This window comes from Podarcis gaigeae (genome assembly GCF_964106915.1).
Source record: "Podarcis gaigeae genome assembly, chromosome: 8".
Classification (NCBI taxonomy): Eukaryota; Metazoa; Chordata; class Lepidosauria; order Squamata; family Lacertidae; genus Podarcis; species Podarcis gaigeae.
The window spans coordinates 71,994,311-72,020,956 of record NC_139684.1 but is presented as its reverse complement, the minus strand read 5'-3'; the positions used below and the strand labels follow the sequence as shown (position 1 = coordinate 72,020,956).

Here is a 26,646-nt window from a genome sequence, read left to right as displayed (position 1 = left end):
GCTACATAACCCAGAAAGCTGTCTGTGGACAAACACCGGCCCCCTTGACCTGAAAGCGAGATGAGCGCCACAACACCATAGTCACCTTTGACTGGACTTAACTGTCCAGGGGTCTTTTATCTTTCTTTTTTTTTTAACCTTACAAGAGAGTTACTGTTTTATAAATGCATAAATTAGATCTCTAAGATGTATAACAGCCTGCAAATCAGAATGCTTCTGCTAACATCTGAATAGTGATCTGCAGGTATTTACCTTGGACTAAACATACACAAGATCATTTTCGGCCCTGAAGATGTGTTTTGTGAGAGGTTGGCCGCCATGGTGAATGGTTTAGAATCTGCAACCACAGAAGACCTTGTTGTTGTTGTCATCAAATATATACACTATGATATGCAGTGGTCAGCCCTGAGTGCTCACTGGAAGGACAGATCATGAAGCTGAGGCTCCAATACTTTGGCCACCTCATGAGAAGAGAAGACTCCCTGGAAAAGACCCTGATGTTGGGAAAGATAGAGGGCACAAGGAGAAGGCGACGACAGAGGACGAGATGGTTGGACAGTGTTCTCGAAGCTACAAGCATGAGTCTGACCAAACTGCGGGAGACAGTGGAAGACAGAAGTGCCTAGCGTGCTCTGGTCCATGGGGTCACGAAGAGTCGGACACGACTAAATGACTAAACAACAACAACAACATGCAGTGGTACCTCTGGTTAAGAACTTAATTTGTTCCGGAGGTCCGTTCTTAACCTGAAACTGTTCTTAACCTGAGATACCACTTTAGCTAATGGGGCCTCCTGCTGCCACCGCGTTGCCGCTGCGCGATTTCTGTTCTCATCCTGAAGTAAAGTTCTTAACCCGAGGTACTATTTCTGGGTTAGCAGTGTCTGTAACCTGAAGCGTATGTAAGTCGAGGTACCACTATATTGTATTGGGATAAGCTTTCCAAGAGGTTGGCTGTTTAAATTAAAACTGAGCAGCTTATCTCTTGACAGGCTGCTGGCTCCTGGCACCCTTCTTCTGGAGAAGAAGTGACTTCTTGAAGCTGGAATCACGCAGGGCCTGCATGTGTTTAGGTCAGACGGATGAGGTGGATGGAGGAGCAGGGAGGCGGTTCTTCAAGAACTTACAGTCAGGTGGAATCTGGAGGACTTCAGTCTTTCAAAACTCTCAAGCTGTTCTTGAGAGTTGCATAAATCAATCAGAGGAGCCAGAAATACAGATTTATATAGTTGTAGCTCACCGTCTCTCGCTTGGCTCCTTTGGGAGGGAGAGTGGGGGAGAAAATCAAACAAAACAAAACAGATAAAATAACTGCAGCTGCCTTCCTGGCACAGACAGAGCTTTCAGACCAGTTCTGTGGAATTTCACTTTTTGAGCCCTTCTCTCTATATAAAGGGGAACAGCAGCAGAGAAAGAGTTTTCCTCTCTCCTACAGCAAGCCAAGTTAGAATTGCTGAAAATTGGAAGGTAAGAGGTTTCTTTCGATTCAGAGTGTTTTTATTGTGATCATTTTCTTCCATTTCTCCCCTGTTATTCATCTAAGGAGCTCAGGTACCTTATTCTTCTCCACCGTCCCATTTTACCCTCACTACAATCCTGTGAGGTGGGTTTGGCAGAGTGCATCTTTCTAGGGGTGGATGAATCTGTCAATTCTGGTTTCTCTTAGTTTTCTGGTCTTCTGTTCTCCACATTTCTGCAGCAGTGTGCAATTTTAGTTTATTTTTTGTAAGTTCCCATGAAAATTCGGCAGCATTTCAGTGCAATTTTTTATACACCGTTTTGCATGCAGTTTCCCCATATATAATACATTTTTGCATGTTATTTTCACTAATATATGCAATTCTCCTAACATATGCATTTTTTTATTACACTTTGTTTGGTTGGAGAACTTCAATGCAAAATTCAGAGGTACAAATTTCAACAGGGAGCTGTGATTTGATTATTTAGGGGAAGTGCAAATTAGGCAGGTTCACATCAAAAATAGGGCTGTACACTGGATTTGGCAGAAGTCTGAAGTCTGACGCTTGAACTGAATCAGGCCAATTTGGTGAGATCTGTACTTTGGTCACATCAAACAGCCCCCCTTGGCTGAGCCTCCCAGAGTGATTTGAGGCTGTCAAGGGTCAAGGCATTGGGCAGGAAGAAGGAAGTTTGGCTGTGCATGCCTGTTCAGTCAAAATGAGCAGTCTTGCCCCAGTGAGCAACTTCGCCACTGAATTCTGCACTAGCTGTTTTGACTAATAAATTTGCATCTGCCTTTAGTATGTCAACATAATAGAGCCTCTGCATGTTGTAAGGGGTCATTATGTACATAGAATTCCCCATTTTTTAGTTTGATTCTGTCTAGTATCTCTCTCTTTTGGAGTAGGAGTGGGTTAAGTCTCCAAGTAGATCTCTGTTTTGTTTCTAGTTGGTAGTGCAGGGTAGCATCTAGGGTACTGGGACCCGAGATTACTATTGGTCCCATTGAAACCTGCTTAATATTTGCAATAAAATCCAATGAAATTATTAAATAACCAGTTCTATTATATGAGCTATTACGGTTTGAAAAGAAAGAAAAAGAATCCTCTAGTGGATTTAGCAAGGTTCAAAAGACATTCTAAATTACTTGGATTGTATACAGAGGAGCGCCTTAATTTCCCCCTCCAATCTAGTTTCCAATCTAGTGGCCAGTTCAGGTCTCCATCTGATAACAATTTGCCTTCCTAAAAGTCTTTTCAGGTATTTAACTGGCCTGAGCATACCCAGCTCCAGGAGGACAAATGGCTGGTAGTTTAATTCTTTAATTCTTTATCGACTAACCACGAACTTACAGTAGCTCCTGAGGTGCACTAAGCGCACATACACACACACGCATGCATAATGAACCACAAACACTTCTGGTACCTAAGTAGCTGTCACACCTCCCTGGGCTTATGCTCTGGTGTTGGAGCAACAATTGGCCACTCCTACACTTAGACTTAAGTACCCTTGCCTGACCACCACCCAGTTTTTAATAGAACCTCAAGCTACACCAACCACAGCCAGCTGCAAAAGACATACAGACAGAATTAAAAGAACAGGGTGCTTACTGTATAAGCACATTATGAACCTAGGGATTTGTTTTCAGTACCTGAACTGAGCTGAGCTCACAGTCCTTTCTGGCGGAAGTCCCCTCCTGGCTATCTTTCTTCATTTCAGCAGCCCATCTAGGGATGGGTGGGAAATTATTTTGTTATTGCAGTTAAGCAATTAGAAGAGAGGAGCCCCTTGCTCCTCCACTGCATATCTGGCAGAGATCTACCTTTTTTGGTCCACTGCTGCTCTATGGGCCTTTGGAGTTCTTGCAAGAAACAAAGTCCTTTTCCATCACTGCACCTCCATACTGGGAAAAGCTGCTGCTGTTGATTTTTGTTATAGGTGTAGTGCCTACTTCAGCTCAAAGGTTATGTTTCTTCAAAAATCTCCATCATTGCTACCATAGCTTTCTGAATCGAGAAAACCCCGGTCCTGAAATCATGTTTAATATTTATTCCAAAATTCCTTGTTTTGCAGCCATGGCGATGCTGAGGCTCCTCACCCTTCTGGCTGGTTTGATGCTCCTGAGCGGTGAGTAACCTGGGATCAGATCCCTTTTCCTCTTCAGGTTACACATGCAGTTATCAGTATGCATTGTTAGGCAGCACAGCAATGAGGAACCTGATCACCCTCCATATACAACTCCCATCATCTCTCACCATTTGCCATGCTGGCTGAGGCTGATGGGAATAGGAGTCCAGTAACGTCTAGAGGGGTCACAGGTTGCCTAGACCTAATGGCTAAATTACATCCCACATTAAATACAGTATTACACATTAACTCAGAAAAAAGCAAGCTATGGCCTCCACTGCAATTAGTAAAAACAGATGCACCACAATGAGAATCAAAATATTTTGTAGAAAGAAGCAGTTTCATCAAGATGCCTCCCTCCCTACATCACCCTTATCTCTGCTGAAGGCATTTGTTTAATCACTACCAGATTTCTGCAAATATTGTGAAATCTATTCTTCCACTGAAAACCTTTGAACAGTTTCCCGGCACTGAGTAATCCGCTGCAGCCACTGGATGTACCTGAATCTGGCCACAACTTAAGCACATACAGCAGTGGCCTGTTTTGTTTACTTCACTTCCCATAAACACTCCACGGTGATTTAACAATAATAAGCAGCAACAATTTCAAGTCCAGTACAGAGACAGATTGCAATGGGGTGGATGGAGAGACTGCACTGGAAAAACGTGCTGGAACAAGAAGCTCTTCCCAAATTGATAATAGAGATGATGTCTTTCTGATAGGTAACAGGAGTGAGTTCAAGGGGGTTGGTGCCAACACAGCAAATGCCCACTTCCTATATTACGTGGTGCAGAGCTTCTGGTGAGATCTTCTCTGCAGGAGGTTTCCTCTCGCAGACCACAATGATGGGCTGAGGGGGAGACAATACATAAGGCTACACTGGTTTGGCCCACTAACATCCCCTGGATGGCATCCAATTCACTCATTCCATTAGTGCAAGGTTTACCCTTGTGCATTGAAACACCCCCTCTCTCCTTGCTCTGAACCTGTGCCTTCCCCAAATCTGCTCAGGAGAGTTCAGGGAGCCCCTAACAAATTTAGGTGAGGTTTGGGAGGGGGGGGGAGAGGGAGAACCTTCCATTGTACCCAGCAGCAGTGCATGCACAGTCGTGTGTGAGGAGAACCAAAGCTCACAGGGTTAATAGCTCATGGAGTGATGTCCTGTCCATGGGGGTGCGCACATATGGGGTTTTGACGCTTTGTTATGTGAGCTGAGATTACTTTAGTTTTTGCTATGAGGGGAGAGACAGCATGTCTGCTCGCTCACCCGGACTGCTGATTTATTTTCTCTGCTATAAATAAAGCTTCTTAGATTAGAAAGAAGCTGTGTACGGAGTGTTTTTCTGCAGGCCTGAGATTCCTCCACACAAAACACACACCGCTGATCGCAACACTCTGCTATACGTCAGGAGCAGAGCTGAGGCGCAGCTGAAGCATGCCGGACTTTCAATTCCACATCATGCACTTTTTTAGAGGAAGAAATCACGAGGACAGAATCTAGTCAGTCAATGCCCAGCCACCCCCCCCCCCTTGTTTTTGCAAAAGGGGTGACCGACATTAGTACAAAAGCAATTAAGATGTATATGCATTCCTCACTTCAGCTGCTGGGTGTTTTCTCTCTCTCTCTCTCTCTCTTTTCTATAGCTTAGGAAACTGCACATAGAGCACCCATATTGCTCCTGCTTCTTTTTTTTATAATATTTTTTATTAGTTTTATGAAATACAGAAAAAAGAATAAAGAGCATATTATAAAAGTAGAGAAAGAAAGTTACAAGTTTTCTTGTTCTTTTTTCCAAATCTACTGGACTTCCCCGCGTCCTCCCAACCCTGCATTCTCTGTGATACATAACATCTGCAATTTGTTAACTTGTTTCAATACTTATTGTATCTTCCATTTTATCATGTTACCCAATTTCAAATATATTATGACCCAAATCATGTACGTTTTCATTTTAACACAATAAAGTTGTTTCATTATTCTATCTCTGACTTCTTGTACCTTAATTTCCGTTTCTTTAATTTAACATTACTGAAGCTAGAATTTCCTAAAAGGTGTGTTTTTTAACATTCATACAACTTATAATATTTTTCCAAATAGTCTTTAAATTTTTTCCAGTCCTCCTCAATTGTTTCTTCTCCCAAGTCTCGGATTCTGCCAGTCATTTCGGCCAGTTCCATGTAGTCCATCAACTGCGTGTGCCATTCCTCCAGTGTGGGTAAATCTTGTGTCTTCCAATGTTTTGCAATCAGGATCCTTGCTGCTGTAGTAGCGTACATAAAAAAAGTTCTGTCCTTCTTAAGCACTCTCTGGTCCACCATGCCCAGGAGGAAGGCCTCTGGTTTCTTGGGTAAGGTAAATCTAAGTACCTTTTTTAGTTCATTATGAATCATTTCCCAAAAGGCCTTCACTTTCGGGCAGGTCCACCAGAGGTGAAAGAATGTCCCTTCCGCCTCTTTACATTTCCAGCATTTATTATCAGACAGGTGATATATCTTAGCAAGCTTGACTGGGGTCATGTACCACCGGTATATCATTTTCATAATGTTTTCCTTCAAGGCACTACATGCCGTAAATTTCATTCCGGTGTTCCATAACCTTTCCCAGTCTTCAAACATAATGTTATGCCCCAAATCCTGCGCCCACTTTATCATGGCGGATTTGACTGTCTCATCCTGAGTATTCCATTTAAGCAGCAGGTTATACATTCTCGAAAGTAGTTTACTTTTTGGTTCTAACAGTTCTGTCTCTAGTTTCGATTTTTCCACCTGGAATCCAACCTTCTTATCTACTTTAAAGACCTCTTGAATTTGTGCATAATGCAACCAATCTCGCACCTTGTTTTTTAGTTTTTCCAAGCTCTGCAACCTCCAATTGTCTCCAATCTTTTCAATAATTTCCTCATATTTAGGCCAATTGGCTTCCATATTAGGTCTCTTACGTGCCTTGGCCTCCACCGGTGAGAGCCACCTCGGAGTCTTACTCTCCAATAAGTCTTTATATTTTGTCCAGACCATTAAAATTGCTCTCCTGACAATGTGGTTTTTAAACAGTTTGTGCACTTTAACCTTGTCATACCACAAATATGCATGCCACCCAAAAGCGTTGTCAAACCCTTCCAGATCTAGGACATCAGTGTTTTCCAGTAAGATCCAATCTTTCAACCAGCAGAAGGCTGCGGATTCATAATATAACCTCAAGTCTGGCAGGGCAAATCCCCCTCTTTCTTTCGCATCAGTTAATATCTTAAACTTTATTCGGGGCTTTTTGCCCTGCCAAACAAACTTAGTGATATCCTTCTGCCACCTTCCAAAGCATTCCACCTTGTCCACGATCTGTAGGGTCTGAAACAAAAATAACATTTTTGGCAATACATTCATCTTTATAGCTGCTATTCGGCCCAACAAGGAAAGTTTCAATCTTGACCACGTTTCCAAATCTCTTTTGATTTCTGACCAACATTTCTCATAGTTGTCTTTAAACAAATTCAAATTTTTGGAGGTCAGATACACCCCTAGGTATTTTACTTTTTTAACCACATTTAATTCTGTTTCTTTCAGGAACTCATCTGTTTCTGCAGTTGTCAAATTTTTTGCTAAAACCTTAGTTTTTTGCTTGTTCAACTTGAATCCCGCCACCCGACCAAAGTCAGAAATTAATTCTAGCACTCTTTTAGTACTAGAGACTGGCTCCTGTAATGTTAATACCAGGTCATCTGCAAATGCTTTCAATTTGTATTGTTTCACTCCGACCTCAATTCCCTGTACCAACCGGTCCTTTCTAATCATGTTCAATAGCACCTCCAGAACTGAAATAAACAATAGAGGGGATAGAGGGCACCCCTGTCGTGTCCCTTTTTCAATTTTAAACTCCTCTGTCACCACATTGTTTACTATCAATTTAGCTTTTTGTTCTGAATATATTGCTTCTATTCCATTTTCAAACCCCCGCCCCACTCCCATCCCTTCCAAATTTTTCTTCATAAACATCCAAGAAATGTTGTCAAAGGCTTTCTCCGCATCGATAAAGATTAACACCGCTCTAGTGTTAAGCTTTGTTTGTAAAAGTTCCAAAATGTCGATGATGTTTCTTGTGTTGTCAAACAAATGCCTACCAGGGAGAAAGCCTGCCTGGTCCTTATGGATCACTTCATTAAGCACTTTTTTAAACCTACTTGCCAAAATGTCTGCAAAAATTTTGTAATCCACATTTAGGAGTGAGATGGGGCGGTAGTTCTTAAGCTGGGTCTTCTCAGTTTCTAGTTTGGGTATCAATGTGATGAAGGCTTCTTTCCACGTTTCCGGTGCCTTCCTCCCCTCCATAATCTGGTTACAGACCTCCAACAAAGGTTGTATCAAATAGTCTTTCAGAACCTTATAGTATTTGGAGGTAAGTCCATCCGGGCCTGGAGATTTGCCTAATTGGAGGTTCTGAATGGCGCTTTCAATTTCTTGCTGTGTGATATTACTATTCAGGATTGTTCTCATTTCCTGAGGTATTTTCTGTAATCCATTGGTTTTGAGAAATTGGTCCACCTCCGAATCTTTCTGTGGCCCTTGTGAATAAAGTTCTTTGAAATATCTCTGGAAGCACTTTCTAATTTCCTCGGGTTTCTGAACCATTCTCCCTTCAATCTCTAGATTTGTAACAGTATTAAGTTTTTGTCTCTTTTTCAACTGCCATGCTAGCAGTTTCCCACACTTATTTGCTGATTCAAAAGATCTTTGTTTCATTTGTTTAATTTTCCATTCCACCTCTTGATTTATCAGTTTCAAATATTGTGCTTGGAAAAATTTCACTTCTCTCAGCACCTCCTTCGACTTAGGCCTGGATCTTAGTTTTTTCTCTCCATCTCTTATTTTTTCCAATATCTTCTCCTTCTTTTCATTCCAGAGTTTTTTCTTGATCGTATTTTGTTGTATTAGAAACCCTCTCATGACTGCTTTACTTGCGTCCCAGATTGTTCTTTTTTCCACAGTGGTATTTAAATTTATCTCAAAATAGTCCTTCAAAGTTTTTTTGGCCTTTTTAACAATCTTCTCGTCCCTTAATAAGGTGTCATTCATTTTCCATCTGAAGGATCCGGTTGTATTTAGTCTCAATTCCATTTTCAAAGCATTATGGTCGGAGCAGGTTTTTGGGCAGATTTCCACCTTTCTAGTCTTGGGTGCCAGTCCTCTAGTTATCCATATTTGGTCGATTCGTGTCCATGTCAGATGAGCTTCAGAAAAGAAAGTCCCTTCTTTTCCTAGGGGGTTCTTAACCCTCCATATGTCAATTAAATCCACATTGTCAGTCATTTCAAAAAAAGTTTTAGGTAGTCTGCCATCTTTCGTTATGTTAGCACTTTGCGACTTATCCATATTTACAGACACAACCCCATTCATATCACCCATCATGATGATGTTGTTGTAGTCTAAGTAATCCAGCATAATCTCATGCAGCTTCCTGAAAAATTCCGATTTTCCTTCATTTGGGGCATATATTCCTAATATCAAAATTTTTTCTCCTTGTGTCTGAATTTCAATCGCCAAAATTCTGCCGTGTTCATCTTTAAATAAGAATTTCGGTGACAGGCTCTCCTTTGCATATATCACCACTCCTCTTTTCTTCACTTTGTCCGAAGAGATAAATTCTTGGCCTAGTCTTTTATTAATTAGCACTTTTCTGTGGAGCCTTGTCACATGCGTTTCTTGCAGGCAAATAATGTCCAATTGTTCTTTTTTCAAAATATGAAATACTTTTCTTCTTTTTTCCGGAGAATTTCCGCCATTTATATTCCAACTAAGAAGCTGCAGCGACATCCTGGTCTAATTGGTGGGTCTACAATGGGGTGTCTAGGTTTCCCTCCGATCCCGGAGGTGGTAATGCTGGTCCAGATCCAGACGGTGTAGGCTTTGGAGATGGTCCCGGTGGTGGTGGAGGCCAAGAAGCTGCAGCTCCTTTCTGGAGGTCCTCCTCATGGTCGTGTAGGAACTTCTGTTGGTCCTCCGGTGTTTTAATTCTTACTTTCCTTCCTTTGTAGGTAAATGATAGTCCTTGTGTTGTATCTCAGCAGTTTGGTCAAATCTGTATAAGTAGTCCTAAGATCCAAAAGGTGTTTAGGTATGTCTCTGTAAATTTCAGCCTTTTTACCTTCTATCTCCAAAGATTTTTTGAAATGTAGGCCTAGTATCTTGTCTCTTTCCTCTCTCGATCTCAGAATAACCAAACAGTCTCTGGACTTGTCCTTCTTTATCAATTTTCCCAGTCTAAAGGCAGTCACAATTTTAAAATCCTTATCTTCCTCAATCCCCCAGAATTTGGAGAACAAAAGTGTTAAAAATCCCTGTAGATTTCCTTCCTCCAGTTCTGGGATAGCCCTTAATCTGAGATTATTTTCCTTACTTTTCAATTCAACCAATGACAGGTAGGCTTGTTGTTCCCCTACCTGTCTTTTCAGAGGCCTTACTTCCCCCCTAATCTCATCAACCTTTTTGTTCGCCTGTTCTGCTTTTTGACTAGCTTCCACAGCAAGTTTATAATTTTCAGTCGTTGCCCCTTGCAATTTTTCAATTGCCTGAGTGTGATGAGAAACTTGCTCGGATAATTTAGTAATAGAGGATGTAGCTTGGTCAATTTTTGATGATTGATTGTCCACTTTTTGGTTTAAAATTGCCAATTGTTCCAAGATTTGTTTCAGGACTATTTCAGATCCTCCAGTTGCCATATCTTCTGCAGCAGGCTCTACAGCAGGCTCTTCAATTTCCACCTCCTATGCTGTCAGCACAGTTGGGACGGATGATCTTCGTTGATGAGATAGGGTTGTTTGAACAAGTTGCCCTGGTTTCTTTTCTTTTTCTTTAGCTTTAGCTGCTCTTGTTCTCCCTGTGCCGCTCATTCCACACCTGCCTCTGTTCAAGGTCAAATTTTCTTTTGTTTCATAAGTTAGACAAGACCAGAGTGTAAACAATTTAACCACAGAGAATCACAATAAAGTACAGTTCCCAGGCCTCTATATCTCCACAATCCTCTAGGTGGGGGTATTTCAAAGTTTCAAGGAAGGAGAGAGCTCTTGTCCGCCATTGAAGTTCTTATATTCCCTATGTTAAATCTTTAGTAGTTCCAGAGCACAAAAGGAAGTTTCCCCAGGCTTTCTTTTTCTTGAAGAAAGGCCACAAGGTGTCAAGAAAGGTCCCAGCAACAATGTTTAAACTCTAGTGTCTCAGTCAATGTATCAGTTTAAGCTCCAATAACAGTATCAGCAGTTTGACAGTTCTCTTTTGCACACTGACAGCCCGATAGCTGGGTTGTCCCTTTTAACTCCACATAGCTCAAAATTAGGAAGAAGGTCCCAAAAATAAGATCCCCAACTTTTGGAAAGATTTCCAGCTTATCTTTTCACTTCTGTCAAATGCACCCTCGTTTTACTTTTACAGTCCCTTTTAAGCGCTTCAGCGCTCTTCTGCGCAATTGCTTTAATCTGGTTAGCAGGATCGGGAGGCGGACTTCCTGTTACTCACCTCCCGTTTTCAGCCGAATTTCAACCAAATTCCCAAATTTTTCCGATGTTTAACTCCCCTTACTCACGGGTATGTAGCAGCCAATTTTCATGTTTTCAAGAAGAAAGGTCGGCGCTCATCAGCAGCAGCAGCGCGGCTTTGCGTCCACGAAAAGAGCGATGAACTCACAGCGCCGCTCCCCCTTTCGCGTTCCGGAGCCCCTTACGGAGCTCCTTCTTCGTTTCCGGGGGGGCTTTGGGCGCCCGCCGAGTCCCACGGCCGCAGGCTCGCTCTGCCTGAGGTTTTTCTTAATGGGTCTCCGCTTTGCCGTAGCGGACGACCCTTTTTCGCGGAGCCCCTCTTCACTGAGTAAAGAGGACCGCCATTGCTGTTTTGCGCCGCCTCCGGAAGTCTTATTGCTCCTGCTTCTTTCTCATGTGCTGATGATGCACATACAGAACATTCATATCCAGACTGGGGATGCATTTATTTCTGAATCTGCACCCTATTTTTAAAAAGACAAGCGACAACAACAATGCAATTTATAGCCTGCCTTTCACCAGCGGGTCCCAGGGCAGGTTGTAAGAATCTAAAATTCAACATTAAAACACTTAAAACAAACCAGGAACAGGCGAGTGCAACCAAAGGAAGCAGAGATGTTTTTCCATATGCATTGGCTGAAAGAATGAGTTCTCACAAATAGCAGGGTTTTTCCTCCCCCCCCCCCCGCCCACATCAGTTGATGAGGAGGTAAGAAAGAATCACTTTTCCAGTCCCATGCTGGGCATTTTGCAAAGCACTGAGCATAGGGTTGGCAATGCCGCTTTCACTGCACTCCCCATGCGCATGGACGCTTCAGACCCCTGTGCAAGGGATTTTGACAGATGGGCAGGACAACTCGCCTGCCAATGGTGATGTCATAATGACATCATATGATTGGCATATGGGTTTTCTCCTAATCCAAAGACTAGACACAAAGAAAACCAAGCAGAACCAGGGAGGTTTTGCTGCAAAGCAGAATGTGGTGCCGTGGAGCAGATTGTAGGTCAAATGTTTTGTGCTTAAACCAAAGGTGGGGAGCCTGTGTCTTTTCAAATGCTGTTGGGCTCAAATTCCCATCCAAACCCAGCCAGCATGTCTAATCGTCAGGGGCGATGGGAACTGCAGTCCAACAGCATCCTTGATATATAATAAGTTTTCTTTTCATCTGATTTCTTTTTTGCTTTGATATTTCATTGCTATTGTTTTTTTTAATAATAATTTTTATTAAGTTTTCCATTTTAACAATCCAATTAGATCACATTAAATATTCCAGATTATACAAATACATATCATAAAGTCCAAATATTTTGCCAAATTATAATTTTTTTGTTGGGGCTTCCCATGCTTCAAGTTCAGTGGGGTCCAGTCATCTTATCTTTTTACTGCCTTGAGTTTCCAATAGTCCTTTGTTTAAATCCTCCTGTTGTTATCCTCCTTTTTTCATGGCCTCTGAGTTATTTCCACAGGCGAGTTGAAGTGAACAATAATATACTTCTGTGTGAACTTTATATGACTCTCCTTTTTTTTTTTCAGCTATTAAGTCTGTTATTTGCAGTATGTCCTCACACACTGATGTTTACGCCAATATTTCATTGCTATCATTTTCCAAAATCTCTTTGTGAATTTTATGTCCTAACCTCTTCAGGTCACGCCAGCGCAAGGTACTATGGGAAACAATTTGTCACGGCCTTCATGCAAAATTTTGAGACGAGCCGAGCCTCCGAATCAAACTTTCAGCTGCTCCTCACTGGCCACCACAATCTGACTGAAGTAACTGTGTCAGTGAGTCGATCGGCCTTCCGGAAAAGTTATTCAGTTGCAGAAGGTGAAATGGTGCCTGTTCAGATCCCAGCGACTGCAGAGATGAAAGGCAGCACCACATTCGATCAGTCTGTTCTGATTCAGGCTGACAAGGACATTTCTGCTGTCTTACTGTACCGGAAGTTGTATTCCGTGGCAACCACAGCTCTGTATCCATCCCATGAGCTTGGCACAACCTATTACGTCGTAACCCCGTCAAGTACCAAACCACCCATCTACTTAAAAGAATTCGCAGTCATTGCTTCACAGTCTCCTGCCACAGTTCGTATTTACCTAAAAGGGAATGTGATCTTTGGTGGGACATCATACGCCGCGGGGACAAGAATCACAGTTTATCTCCGGGCATTCCAGGTTGCCCAGCTGCAAAGCTCAAATGATTTGTCGGGCACCAGGATCGAGTCATCAACACCCGTGGCCGTCTTGAGTGGGCATGTCTGTGTGGTGCAAAACTACCAGTGTGACCATGTTGTTGAGCAGCTGCTGCCGGTCTCCAGTTGGGGCAGCACCTTTGTCGTCCCCCCGGTGTTTTTCCAGACCAATCCTGACATTGTGTATGTGGTGGCTTCCCAGGACACTCATGTTGACTATCAGCTGGGAGCACAGAAAGGCTCTCAAGATATGGTGGCTGGCGAAGTTAGACAGTTTGAGATCCAGCTCCCTAATGCCTTTTACATCTCTGCTAATGCTGGGATCCAGGTCCTCTTCTTCTTCACTGGCCTCAAGTCGGGAAACACAGGCTATGACCCATTCCTCATCAACATCCCAGCCATAACAGCTTATGGCCTATCCTACCACGTTGATGGGATAAAGAATTTTGAGAACTATGTCGTTATCATAGCAAAAAGCTCTGAAACCCAAAGGATTACCCGAGATGAGACCGCTATCACAGGCGTTCAATGGAGAATGATTCCCAGCTCACCTTATTCATGGGCTGTATACAACTTGGGCCCCAGGCATCAGTCCATCTCTGTAGCACATCCTCAAACTCCTTTTGGCGTCTTGGTCTTTGGTGGCCGAAACTATGAAGGCTATGGCTTTGCTCCACCACCTTTTGTCTTATCAGGTAATTTAAGTTTCATGTTGGGTTTACATCCTATGTAGATGTATTGGGGTTTGTGGGAAACCAGCTTGCAAGGATAATTTCTCCAGGAGATCCTTAATCTGTATTTGCCACCTATCCAGTATAAGTTCCTTTTACAGAGATCTCCAGTGCTATGGCCAATCATCTCTTTGCACAACACAGCCAATCATAAAGCATCACTATAGACAGGTCCCTCCCACATCTATCTCCATGCAGGGGTGAATGTGTATATTTGCGTCTCCTCCAGAAAAGCTCATCATAATCTGGCAGTTTTGCTATCCCCCCCTCCCCACTTCTTTCTTCTTGATTGCCTAACTGTAACATTGCAAATTTGTTTGTATATTTAGAATAGTTTTTCTAAAATTTTACTTTTTAGGAAAAACGCGTCACATAGCAAATGTAGCATAAGGTAATTTAAAACATCGCACTTAAAAAAAACACCCCTAAATACATTAGAATTAGAAACAATGATCTGTCATAAAATCACAATTATCAACAGAATAAAAGCAGTAGCAGCTGCAAGCCAATAACCTGCTTAAAATCACCCCATAAAAGTGATATGTACCTCTAGGGCCCACTGAAAAAATCCCTGAAAAAATTGCAGGGATCTCACTTGGAAGCAAATTCCACTGATGTGTGGCCACCACCAAGAAGACCCTGCCCCATATGCCTAGCAATTTTATTTCTGTCACAGGTGGGAAAACAAATGAGTCCTCTGACACAGATGTATCAAAGCATACGTGACTCTCCAAAGTTCTTGGGATGGGAGTGTTTACAATAAGATTGCTTTTCAGTGATTTTATTTATTTGATGCATTTCTATTCCACTTAATTCTTGGTATTTTGAAGCAGTATACGTAACGGCAACCATACATAAAATGAAGCCATAAAAGGATAGCAAATTATCAGAAGGGCCTGTGGGTAGCCATGTTGGCCTGACGTCCCATTTGATGGTCCTATCATTTAATTCCAAGTCAGCTGACAATAAAACAACTCATTCCCTCTTTAAGTGCATTTATCTCAGGATGTGGGTGCCTCTGCGGTCTAAGTCACTGAACCTCTTGGGCTTGCCGATCAGAAGGTTGGCGGTTCAAATCCCCACAATGGGATGAGCTCCTGTTGCTCTGTCCCAGCTCCTGCCAACCTAGCAGTTTGAAAGTACACCAAAAAAGTGCAAGTAGATACAGGTAAATGGTGTTTCCATGCGCTCTGGTTTTCATCATGGTGTCTCGTTGCACCAGATGCAGTTCAGTCATGCTGGCCACGTGACCCGGACAAATGCTGGGTCCCTTGGCCTGAAAGCTAGATGAGCGCTGGAACTCCATAGTCACCTTTGACTGGACTTAACCATCCAGGGGTCGCTTACCTTTTCCCTTTACTTATCTCAGTTAGCAAAGATATATTGATAGACCTATAGACCTGAGAAATGACTTGAATGGGTTTTAATCCTTGTTTCAATCAGATTCTGAACTGGCTCCAATATCCTGCCCTGAGAACAGCCACTATGAGTCCTGCGGAAATGCCTGCCCAGCCACCTGTTCTGACCGAACCGCTCCCGAAACGTGTGATGACACCTGTGTGCCGATCTGCCAGTGTGACGAGGGCTACATCGTCAGTGATGAAATGTGCATCCCAGTGGAGAATTGCAACTGTACCTATAACGACAAGATCTATGGTCCTGGGGAGGAGTTTTGGACTGATGAAAGCTGCCGTAGTCGCTGCAAATGTAACCCCACATTAGGGAGGGCTGTGTGCCTGCAGGATTCCTGTAAGGCCAGAGAGAGATGTGCCCTAGTTAATGGGAACTGGGGGTGTCATACCATCAGCTATTCCACCTGCATAGGAACTGGAGACCCTCACTACACCACTTTTGATGGAAAGAGATTTGACTTCATGGGAACCTGCATTTATCAAATGGCTGGAGTATGCTCCAAGGACCCCACTCTCACCCCGTTTTTGGTCACGGTGGAGAACAACAACCGAGGCAGCAAGGCGGTGTCCTTCACCAAAGTGGTGACATTAGAGGTCTATGGCATGACCATCAGCCTGAGCCAAGAGCATCCACGCAAGATTAAGGTATATATGCTAGGCGACAAGAGAAGATTGGGGGAACTGTTGATTACATACTTTGCTGTGAGAGGACCAGCTGGTACAAGGGTAGGGAGTCAATCATTCATCACCAATCATTCTCCTCCCTCCACCCTTGCAGACTTGTTTCCCTGGCAACAGTTTAGGGATGGGAGCTGAAGAATTACTCTGTGCTGAGTGGCTGCTATGTTATATCTCATACACATGCAATGCTGGATGTCACTCAGCTCCTATCTAAAAGTGTCTCTACAGCCATCTACATAGGACCAAGAGGGGAGGAGTATGAGTGAGCAAGGACCAAGAGGATGAGTGAGCATAGGACCAAGAGGGGAGGAGGATGAGTGAGAGGACTTTGCAGCTGCAATGCAGCTGAGTGGCCGAAATGGCAATGCTGTTTGGGCTGTAGGTAGGATAGCTACCACCCCTGGCATCTGGTGCAGAGCCAGACCCGAGGGGAGCACAGTAGAGGATTTAGGAAGAGATGGCCAAGTCCGCCTAAAAGCCAGTGGAACATAGAGGCGCTGCCTTCATGCAATAGATTTGTTTTAACTGTCCATAGGAGAAATGTGTTTTTCCTTGTGCCCATAATTTTAGCCCTCTCATCTGGCAACTAATCTCTTTCACCAGGTTTGAAACCCTGTATAACATAATTCTACATTTGTATATCAGTTAATCACCATCCTTTTCTGATTTAACTGAAAATCCCTGGATGGTCACTTCCATGTTTTCCAGGTGAATGGAGTCTTTGTGGACCTGCCGTTCTCCTACGGAAAGAAACTGAAGGTCTACATCAGCGGAGTCCATGGCTTCATCAAAACAGACTTTGATCTGAGAGTCAGCTTTGACTGGTACAGTTATGCCAGGGTCATTATTCCCAGCACTTATGCCAATGCTGTGTGCGGACTGTGTGGCAATGCCAACCAGGACCCCAGCGATGACTTTGCTATGAAGGATGGAGCTCAGACGACAGATGAAATCCAGTTTGCAGACAGCTGGAAGTTGAAGGAGGTCCCAGGATGCTCTGCAGGATGCAGTGACTGCCCAGTATGCAGTGAGGCAGAGAAGCAGACCTACAAGGGGGACCAGTTCTGTGGGATCCTCAAGAGAAGGGATGGGCCGTTCAGGCAGTGCCATGAGACCATTGACCCAACACCTTACTTCGATGATTGCGTTTTTGACACCTGCCAATACAAGGGTCATCATGACACTCTCTGCAGTGCCATCAGTGCCTATGTGACAGCTTGCCAAGCTCTGGGCATCGAGGTTGAGAAATGGAGATCAGACTCTTTCTGCAGTAAGTATTACTTCCTGAATCTCAGTTTCATTTTTGCTCCAGAAATGAGTGTGGGCATCCTCTGTGCAGATATTCTGCATAGACAGAATTCATGGATTTCAGGGCATTTCAAGGGACCCAGACGACACCAGAAATTGGGCAAGCAGAATCATCCTGTTGCTCCTTCTACGTGGGGAGCTTTCTTCAAGTGGCTACTGTGAGAGCGGGGTAAAATTAATGGCTTGTCTAGCTCCCTAAGCTCTTGGAAAAGGACTGTAGCTCCACAGTAGAGCTTGTCCTTTGTATAGAGAAGATCCCAGGTTCAATTCCCAGCATCTCCAGGTACCACTGGGGGAGAACCGTGCTTGAAATCCTAGAGTATTTTTGCCAGTCCGGGTAGACACTGCAGAGCTAGATGGATCAGTGGACTGGCTCATAGGAATGTAAGAAGAGCATGATGGAGCCGGCCAATGGCCCATCCAGTCCAGCTTCCTGTTTTTGCAGTCATGCACCTATGGGACACTCTAAAGTAGGACTTGAATGCAATAGCATCTCCCTACTTGTGATTCCCAGCAATGTACACTGTCTCTGTGTCAGGGACTGGGCAGAGGAGAAATGGTGGAGACTACCACCCCCCCCCCCAATCTCCCAGAACCCAGCAAGCCTTAAAAGTAGGAGAGCAAAGAGCTCAAAGACAGAGGGCATGTAGCAGCACCCATAGAAGTGACAAATGAGGAAGTGGGAGAGGTGGGGGGGAGGGGGGAGATTCACTCAGGACAACAGCATTATCCAAGCGGCTGGGCTTTATAGCAGCTCTGTGTAATAGTGAAATAAAAAGGACGGTAGGATACCTTTCCTTTCCTTTATACCTTCCTGAGCAGCCTGCTGGGAGCCGCTGACAGTATCCCGACACTCTGACAGTAGAGGTACAATAGAGCCACAGTGCTTAGTAGCCATGGCTTGGCAGATACGAGGCAGTTTGTATTACAGTCATACCTCGGGTTGAAGTAGCTTCAGGTTGAGCATTTCCAGGTTGCGCTCTGCGGTGACCCGGAAGTAACAGAGTGTGTTACTTCTGGGTTTCGCCGCTCGCGCATGCGCAGACGCTCAAAATGATGTCACGTGCATACACAGATTGCATTCGCTTCAGGATGCGAACAGGGCTCTGGAACGGATCCTGTTCGCATCCAGAGGTACCACTGTATATTACAATGGTCAGGGGGAAAGAAAATAATACACCTCTCTACTCATTCTCTCCTTCCAGGCTTTACCTGTCCACGCAATTCCCACTATGAACTCTGTGGAAATGCCTGCTCTGATACATGTGGGAGCGTCTCCTCCCCAATAATGTGTGATGCTGCATGTACCGAAGGGTGTGCCTGTGATCCTGGATTCGTGCTCAGTGGAAATCAGTGCGTCTATCTTGCAGAGTGTGGCTGTATGCACCAGGGCAGATACTACAAAAAGGGAGAAGAGTTTTATCCCAGTAGCTCCTGCCAAGAGAAGTGCCGCTGCCTGGACAATGGAGCCACCAAGTGCCAGCCGTTCTCCTGTGGAGCGCATGAGGAGTGCAGGGTGGAGAACGGCATCCAAGGCTGTCACCCTGTGGGATATGGTACAGCTATAGCACTTGGTGACCCCTTTTATATTTCCTTTGATGGACAAAGCTTTCGCTTCCATGGCTCCTGCACTTACACTTTTGTCAAAGTCTGCAGCACAGACCCTCGGCTACAGAATTTCTCCATTTTGGTGGAGAACGAGAAGCTTGGAAATGGACACCTTGCTCAGATAAGGAAGGTTGTGGTCTCTGTTCATCAGCACACTATCGTCCTCGAAAGGGGAAGGAAATGGATAGCTATGGTATGTATGGGCCACACATATCAGATTATTATTACTATTTGAAATAAAAGGGATGCGGATGGTGCTGAGGTCTAAACCACTGAGCCTCTTGGCTTGCTGATTGGAAGATTGGCGGTTTGAATCCCCGCGACGGGGTGAGCTCCCATTGCTCTGTCCCAGCTCCTGCCAACCTAGCAGTTCGAAAGCACGCCAGTGCAAGTAGATAAATAGGCAGGAAGGTAAATGGCGTTTCTGTGTGCTCTGGTTTCCATCATGGTGTCCTGTTGTGCCAGAAGTGGTTTAGTCATGCTGGCCACATGACCCAGAAAGCAGTCTGTGGACAAACTCTGGCTCCCTCGGCCTGAAAGCGAAATGAGCGCCACACCCCATTGTCGCCTTTGGTTGCACTCAACCGTCCAGGGGTCCTTTACCTTTTACCTATTATTTCAAATGAATAACATTTCCTTCTTATGCAAAGAGAGTCCAGGGCAGCTTGCAGTCATAAAATTACAGGAAAACCATTTGGTATAATAATTAAATTGCTTTTAAGTAATGATGACATTTCTTTAGATCACTGGAATGAAAAACAGCATGTGCAAAAGGAAATGTGTGTGTCTTTTGTATATGTGTGTGCATGAGAATTTGCGTGTGCTCAGAGCTGACCCCATGAATTTGCTTCTTTCTTCTTGGCTCATGCAGGTGGATGAAGAATTCTGCACTTTGCCAGTGAATAGAGATGAGGGGAAACTCTGGATCACTCAGGAGGGGATCAATATAATTGTCCAGGCATCCTTTGGCCTCACAGTTCTTTATGATACCTCTTCCTACGTCCATGTGTCTGTCCCCAGCACCTACCAGGGACACATGTGTGGTCTGGGTGGCAATTTCAATGGTGACAAGAGGGACGATTTCATGCTGCCTAATGGGGAGTCTGCACAAACGGTGGATGAGTTTGGGGCCTCCTGGCAGGTCCCTCTGGATGGTGCCATCTGCTCCAATGGCTGTGGTGAGGAATGCCCCACTTTTGATACAGTCCAGACAGCACCGTATGAGAACGATGACTCCTGTGGAATGATCACGTCTGAGACAGGACCATTCAAAGACTGCTCCTCATTAGTAAGCCCCTCAGATTACCTTGAGCAATGCCTGTATGACTTGACTGCGGCCAAAGGGGAGCAGGAGTATCTCTGCCGGAGCCTTCAAGCCTATGCAGCTGCATGCCAGTCTGCTGGAGTCAAGATTGGAGCCTGGAGAACAAAGTCCTTCTGTCGTAAGTTGGATGAAAAGGTTTCTTCATCTCTGCCTTTTTGGTAGTGAGTCTCTCCAATACCTATAGTAGTATGAGCCTTTGATTGAGCTATGTTGGTTTCAGTGCTATGAGTTTACTTGTCTTCTGCATTGTTTCCTCAAGCCTTTCTCTCCCTCTTATCTTTCCATCCATGGAGAAGACACAAAATAGATGAATATATTAAAACCCGATGTGAGGAATATTAAGTTCTCAAGATGTTGCTGGACTACATCTCCCACCATCCCCATGTATTGGCCATCCTTTCTGTGTCTGATGGGCATTGTAGTGGAGCAACATCTGGAGAAGGTTCCCCATCCCTGATAAGAAGCAACAAAGGAGGAAGGAAAAGTGAGAGACAGAGCTTTGAGGTTTGGAAGTCTAGAGACATCTTGCAGGGATTGCGTACCTCACTGGGTATCTGATGAGGGCAGTGGACTTCCAGCTTTTTACAAAGACTTTTCTGTCTCTGACTTCACCTATGCTTGACATGCATATTTGTAAAGAAACCCAACTATTATTTAAAAGCCATAAATATTTGGTGACCTCTCCTCCAAAGGAAACCTGCTGTTCCTGGAACTTCTCATAACTTGGGGAAGTGGTGTGTGCATGTATAACAACACAATACAGAGAATAGAAAATAGCTGAAAAGAAAACCTGCTTCTTAAGAAGACTCTTTCCTATTTTATGTAATGAAGAATGTCTGGTAAACATGGCTTTGATTTGTCTTCTCAGCCCTCACCTGCCCAGCCAACAGCCACTATGAGACTTGCGCTGGATCTTGCGATTTCACCTGTGCCAGCTTGTCCACTGTTGTGCAATGCTCAAAGAACTGCTTTGAAGGCTGCCAGTGCAATGATGGCTATGTGTCTGATGGGGATGCATGTGTGCCTATGAACAAATGCGGCTGCGTGCATAATGGTCTGTACATTAAGGTAAGGCCAGCTTTGCTGGTGGAGCATCATGAATGTTGAAAGAAAACTGGTGTGCCTATGGTACAAGCATTTGCTGGAATTAGATCACTGTCTCTTCCTATTCCTACATGTAGATCTTGGAAGGATCACAAATAAATAAAATAAACAACAACAAAAAAGCAGTGTATTTGAATGTTCAGTCTCTTTTCCAGATCTCACAGCTATGTCCCTTGTTCTGGGATTTCCCTACAGGTTGGAGAGGACATCTTCTCAAGCAACTGCACGGAAAAAATAACTTGCAATGCCACAGGTCAACTTGTTTATGAGAAAACCAGATGCCAGGCTGAAGAGATATGCACGCTTAGAAATGGTGTGCGCAGCTGTGAAAGCAAGGAATACCAGTGCAAACTCACTCCAGGAGCCCAACTCTCTACCTTCGATGGTGCTTTGCGCAAGTACCTCTGCAGTGGGGTTTATGACATTGCCACCGTTTGTGATGAAAGTGTCCCCTACTGGTTCAGGGTGTCAGTGAGCATCGGAAAGGACAGCGACGGTGTCTTGGTAGTTGGGAGAGCGGTCCATGTTTTCTTCCAGAATGCATCCATCACTCTTAAAAGGGACCACAGGACATGGGTAAGAGAAAGACAGAAGGAACAGTGTGTTAAGCTCTGGGAGCCATTAGTAAAGTATTGGGCTCGATTGCTGTTCCCTCCCGTTCCTGCACAGCCAGGAAGAGGAATAAACCTTGATTCAGTTGTATGTCCTGCTGTGCCTGGCCTCTCATTATGTACTAATTGGGGATCAATATATTTTTGCTGAAGAAAAAGATTCTTGGCAATTGCAAAACATGCCAATTTCAAACAATGGATGATGAAGCTGGCTTGTTTAATGAATCTCAATTCCTGGTAGTGAAAATTGCAGGTGAATTTATTCCTTCTCCTGAATGAATGTGGGGAGAAGAGGGTAACACTTCAACATGAGGCTTAAAAGATCTGAGCACAGTTTAGTATTACATGGGAACTGGTCCAGTGTGGGAGGAATCTCCTGATAGTTTATGCCAGGGCTGTAGATTCAGAACCGCTGAGAAACCCTCGTTTTTTAAAGAAGCATTTCTTCTTTATTGTAATCAAGTGTTGTGCTTGCTTCTTCATCCAATGCATGGACTGATGGGGCACCAGCAGATTCTGTGCCTCAGAGTTGCCCTATGATTCTGTGGAAGGATCTCTGCATCGTTGACATTAGCTCTTTTGCTCTGCAGCAGTGCTAAAGCGAATCGATGGGGAGAATTCATAATCATATAAGACTTTTGTTCTCAGAACTTTTCACCTCATCTCTCCAAGACCAACTTCTGTGGGAATTCAAAGGCAGCATCCATTGGCAGTTTCTCTTCATTGTATTCATTTAATATTACCTGAGCTAGAGCATGCAACTTCCGTTTATTCATAACAGGCTCCCCTGTTTTTTGACTTCCAGTTGCAAAGTTTGACAGCCTCTGGGGTGTTCCATCTGATAGCATGTGGTAGCATGTGGGGTTGGCGTGGATTTTGGTTCTCAGGCTGCTGCTGGCTTCTTGGCATTTACTCGGCGCCAGATCTCATGTCCCATTCTTTATGTGTTCCAGGTAAATGGACGCCTGGTAAGGCTGCCATACAGGATTTCCCAAACCATATCTGTGAGCAAAACTCAGGACGGGATCCTAATTAACCAGGCCTCTCAGGTGCAGGTTCACCTTCGCTCTGATGGGGAGGTGACGGTGGGAGTCAAGAAGACCCTCGCAGGAAAGCTGTGTGCCCCATGCGGAAACTTCAATGGCAACAGCTCTGATGACGTGAAGCTGCCCAATGGGATGGTCGAGACAAACACTGCTGAGCTCCTACATGCCTGGGAGGCCAAAGACTTCTAATATTAGTAAGATCGCTGTAACTGTATTATTATTATTATTATTATTATTATTATTATATTTTAATTAGGAACGCGGGTGGCGCTGTGGGTAAAACCTCAGTGCCTAGGACTTGCTGATCGCAAGGTTGGCGGTTCGAATCCCCGCGGGGTGAGCTCCCATCTTTCGGTCCCTGCCCTGCTTTTTCCAAGGTGAAGTTGTGGCAAGGGTCAAGTGACTCACCTGGGAGTGTGTCCCGGAAGATGTGTGTCCCGGTTTTTGAAATGAAAAAAATGAACAGTATGCATATGCAGCGAGGCAAACACATTAAAACAACGCAGCAATTAAAGCAGGAGGCCCAGGCGAAGAGGTCAAGGGAATGCCCATGTAAACAGGTGTCTTTTGAAAAGCTGGCAGAGTGCCAGGACAATTGGGTCTGTCATATTTAAGCAGGGAGTTCATTCCACAATGCCAATGCAGCCAGTGAAACCCACCTCCTAGTCATCACAAGCTGATAATTACTGAGCTAGACAAGTTCCATTTGTTGATCTTAATTCCCTTACTGGGCAACAGAGGGGAAGGACTGAGCCACGCTTACCTTTTGCCTTGTGCTTTCCAGGTACAGCTCTGTGCTTTAAAGCTCCAAGTCTGAGTGTGCTCTCTCTCTCTCTCTCTCTCTCTCTCTCTCTCTCTCTCTCTCTCTTGCCCCTTTCCTGCTTTCATCCATACATCATCTACTGGAGGAGGCTGTTTCATAGCCCAAGCCTAGTCATGTTTATTCAGAATGATTTCAGCTGGAGTTGCTTTCACCTATGTATGTTTAGAGTGGCAGAGCTTGCACATCACAATACGTCTGAATTTCTGGCTTGTGGTGGTTTAGACCAAAAAGAGGATGTGGGTGCCCATGGCCCAGTCACTCCTGCTTTGCTTTTCCACTGGTGAGAATGGGGTAAACCAGCCAGAAAATCTGGGCTTCCTATTAACGTTCAAATCAGGGATTGTGGTTTGTTGCTCCCACACTTAGTAAGAGAACGGCAAGTCATGGTTTGTGTTTGGCTAGTGGTTGTGGCTTACTGGAGAACAACAAACGATGACAGCTGAATTGGATGTTATAGGAAGTCAAAGTTTCCTGGTTTATTTACCGTATCCTGCTCAAGCCAGCAGAGGGTAAAGTTGGAGCAATTGGGCACCAGAACACCACTTGCTCACAATGTACTATGATGTGTAATGTCTCTCCCGCATTGGTTTCTACAGCCACAAGGTATCGGCCACAATGTATTCCCCCGGGAGTGGGCCCAGCCAGTACTCATTGGCCAGCTGGGCCTGACCCCTAACAAATGTCCACAGGTTATTGGTTGGCAGCCCCATTGTAGCCCACCCAGCTGCCAGTTTACTAGCCTGGCCCGTGGTCTGGTCCCAACACTGCCCACCTTCAAAGTTGTGCAGACATGTCAGCATGAAGACAACCTTTGCTTTTGGGCAGTATAAGCCAAAACAGTATAGGCAGTGTAAGCCAGCGTATAGGATCAAGCTGTAAGCCTTTTAAAATCTCCTTTCTTTGTAAATTCCAGAACTGTTGCATCCTGGAATGATTCCATACTCATTTCCCACCCTCTTCTCTGACCTGGACCTATCTCCTGAGTCCAACACACAAAGCAGAGTGAAGGGACGCCATTTTGTTCAGCATAATCACAGGAGCAGGGAAATTATTCTAAACCAGTAATCATCACATTCTTGCTCGCCTCAGCCCCCTGGATGCTGCTGGATGGAAAAAGAAGATTATTAATGCTCCTGCAAACTGAAGAAGAAAATATCAGAAGCCATAAAGTTCTCAAACTGTGAACTTACCAGCCATCCACTGGAATGGATAATTTTGTCCCAAGAGCATCATTTCTGGAACATTATGGCATTTCAAGGGCAACAGCAAATATCTGAATGCAATAAAGGAGAAAAGTTAGCCTCCAAACAACAGAAATAAAATAGTCTGGAGCTATTAGTAGCAGTGCAGAAAACTGCAAAGACCTTTAATGTTTTGTGCTGTTTTTTTAAAAAAAATAATTGTTATTTGATTTTACAAATTCATTCACATCCAAAATAAAAAATAATGAAAATTACACAAGATTCTTCTGGATCTCGGGACTTCCCCCCTCCCCTTCATGGGTTCTTTGGTTAACTTTTTCAACTGCATACCATAAATCCTCCTAAATTTCAGGCCTCCATTGTATCCAAAGACTATGTAACATTACAAGAGTTATTTAAGGCCTTCCAAAGAGTTCAGATATTTACAGTAGTCTGTCAAATATAATGTAAATTTCTCCCATTCTTTATTGAAGTTTTGACCCTCCTGGTTTCTGATTTTCCCAGTCATTCTCACCATCTCTCCATAGTCCAGTAGTTTAGTCTGCCAATCCACTCTGTAGGGACCTTGTCATCTTTCCAACTTTTAATGTTTTGGGTCATCTTGGGGCCCCAAGGCCTTCAGCTGCATTGTTCTGATTTTCCACCAAAATAACCCATGCCACAAATTGCCTGCTAAATAATTACCACTGTTTGCAAACAGACTGTAATTCCATTTTTAAAAAATCATTGCTAAAAACTTTATCATTTTTATTAACTGTATTTGCATACAAGAAACAACAGATAGTTTTAAAAGGTGTTTTAGTTTCAGAAGATGCATGGACCTCAAAAGAGGTATTCCCTTCCATCTGGGAGAAGCAGGCAGACCTCTACTGAGGCTATGTCTGCCACCCATAGATTTATTGGACTTAGATTAAAAATAATTAACATTTTAAACTCTTTTTTTAATGGCATGATTAATTGGAGGCACATTCTTAATTCAACAAATGTGTTGTGAATACCTCCACATGTGGTGGGAGTGCCCCAAAATCCAACTCTTCCGGCCATCAATCATACAAGAAATATGCAAAATAACTAAGCAAGTATTAGAAATCACCCCAGAACTGGCCCTACTAAACATCTCAGCACTCAGAAGCATCATAGCCAGACACTGGAGAGACCTGTCAGGAGTAAGCATGGATCAGACCAATGGTATCACATAGAAACAGCCTTATTAGAAAAACTTACCAACAAACTGAAACTGACACGGGGACAAATAGACAACAAGACAACAAGAAACCACCAACAGCATACAAATCAATCTGGCTAAACTGATCCAAACACACAAACATGAAAACAAATTTCACTACAGCCAATCAAAGACAACCAACCACACTCTAGGCCTAGGCCACCCTCAACCTCTCTCATCACCAAAGAAATACAACAAGCAAATAGTAAAGAGAATCCACACAAGTGACGCTGACACAAAACCCCACACATACACTAAGTAAAATAAAAGCAT

The 26,646-nt window shown here is 43.9% G+C and overlaps 1 protein-coding gene across 1 annotated transcript in view; it reads left to right on the top strand.

Annotated features, from left to right (window-relative positions):
- The first annotated feature begins 1,191 nt into the window (after positions 1-1,191).
- The window catches only part of LOC310850527 (IgGFc-binding protein-like), a 62,443-nt gene continuing 36,988 nt past the window's right edge, over positions 1,192-26,646 (top strand). The window contains exons 1-10 of the mRNA XM_083752048.1: positions 1,192-1,466; positions 3,534-3,587; positions 12,755-13,993; positions 15,473-16,086; positions 16,831-17,392; positions 18,636-19,231; positions 19,910-20,480; positions 21,231-21,430; positions 21,662-22,042; positions 23,031-23,309. Coding sequence (XP_083608174.1) covers positions 3,536-3,587; positions 12,755-13,993; positions 15,473-16,086; positions 16,831-17,392; positions 18,636-19,231; positions 19,910-20,480; positions 21,231-21,430; positions 21,662-22,042; positions 23,031-23,309 — 4,494 coding nt within the window. The 5' untranslated portion in view covers positions 1,192-1,466; positions 3,534-3,535. The remainder of the gene's footprint in view (positions 1,467-3,533; positions 3,588-12,754; positions 13,994-15,472; positions 16,087-16,830; positions 17,393-18,635; positions 19,232-19,909; positions 20,481-21,230; positions 21,431-21,661; positions 22,043-23,030; positions 23,310-26,646) is intronic.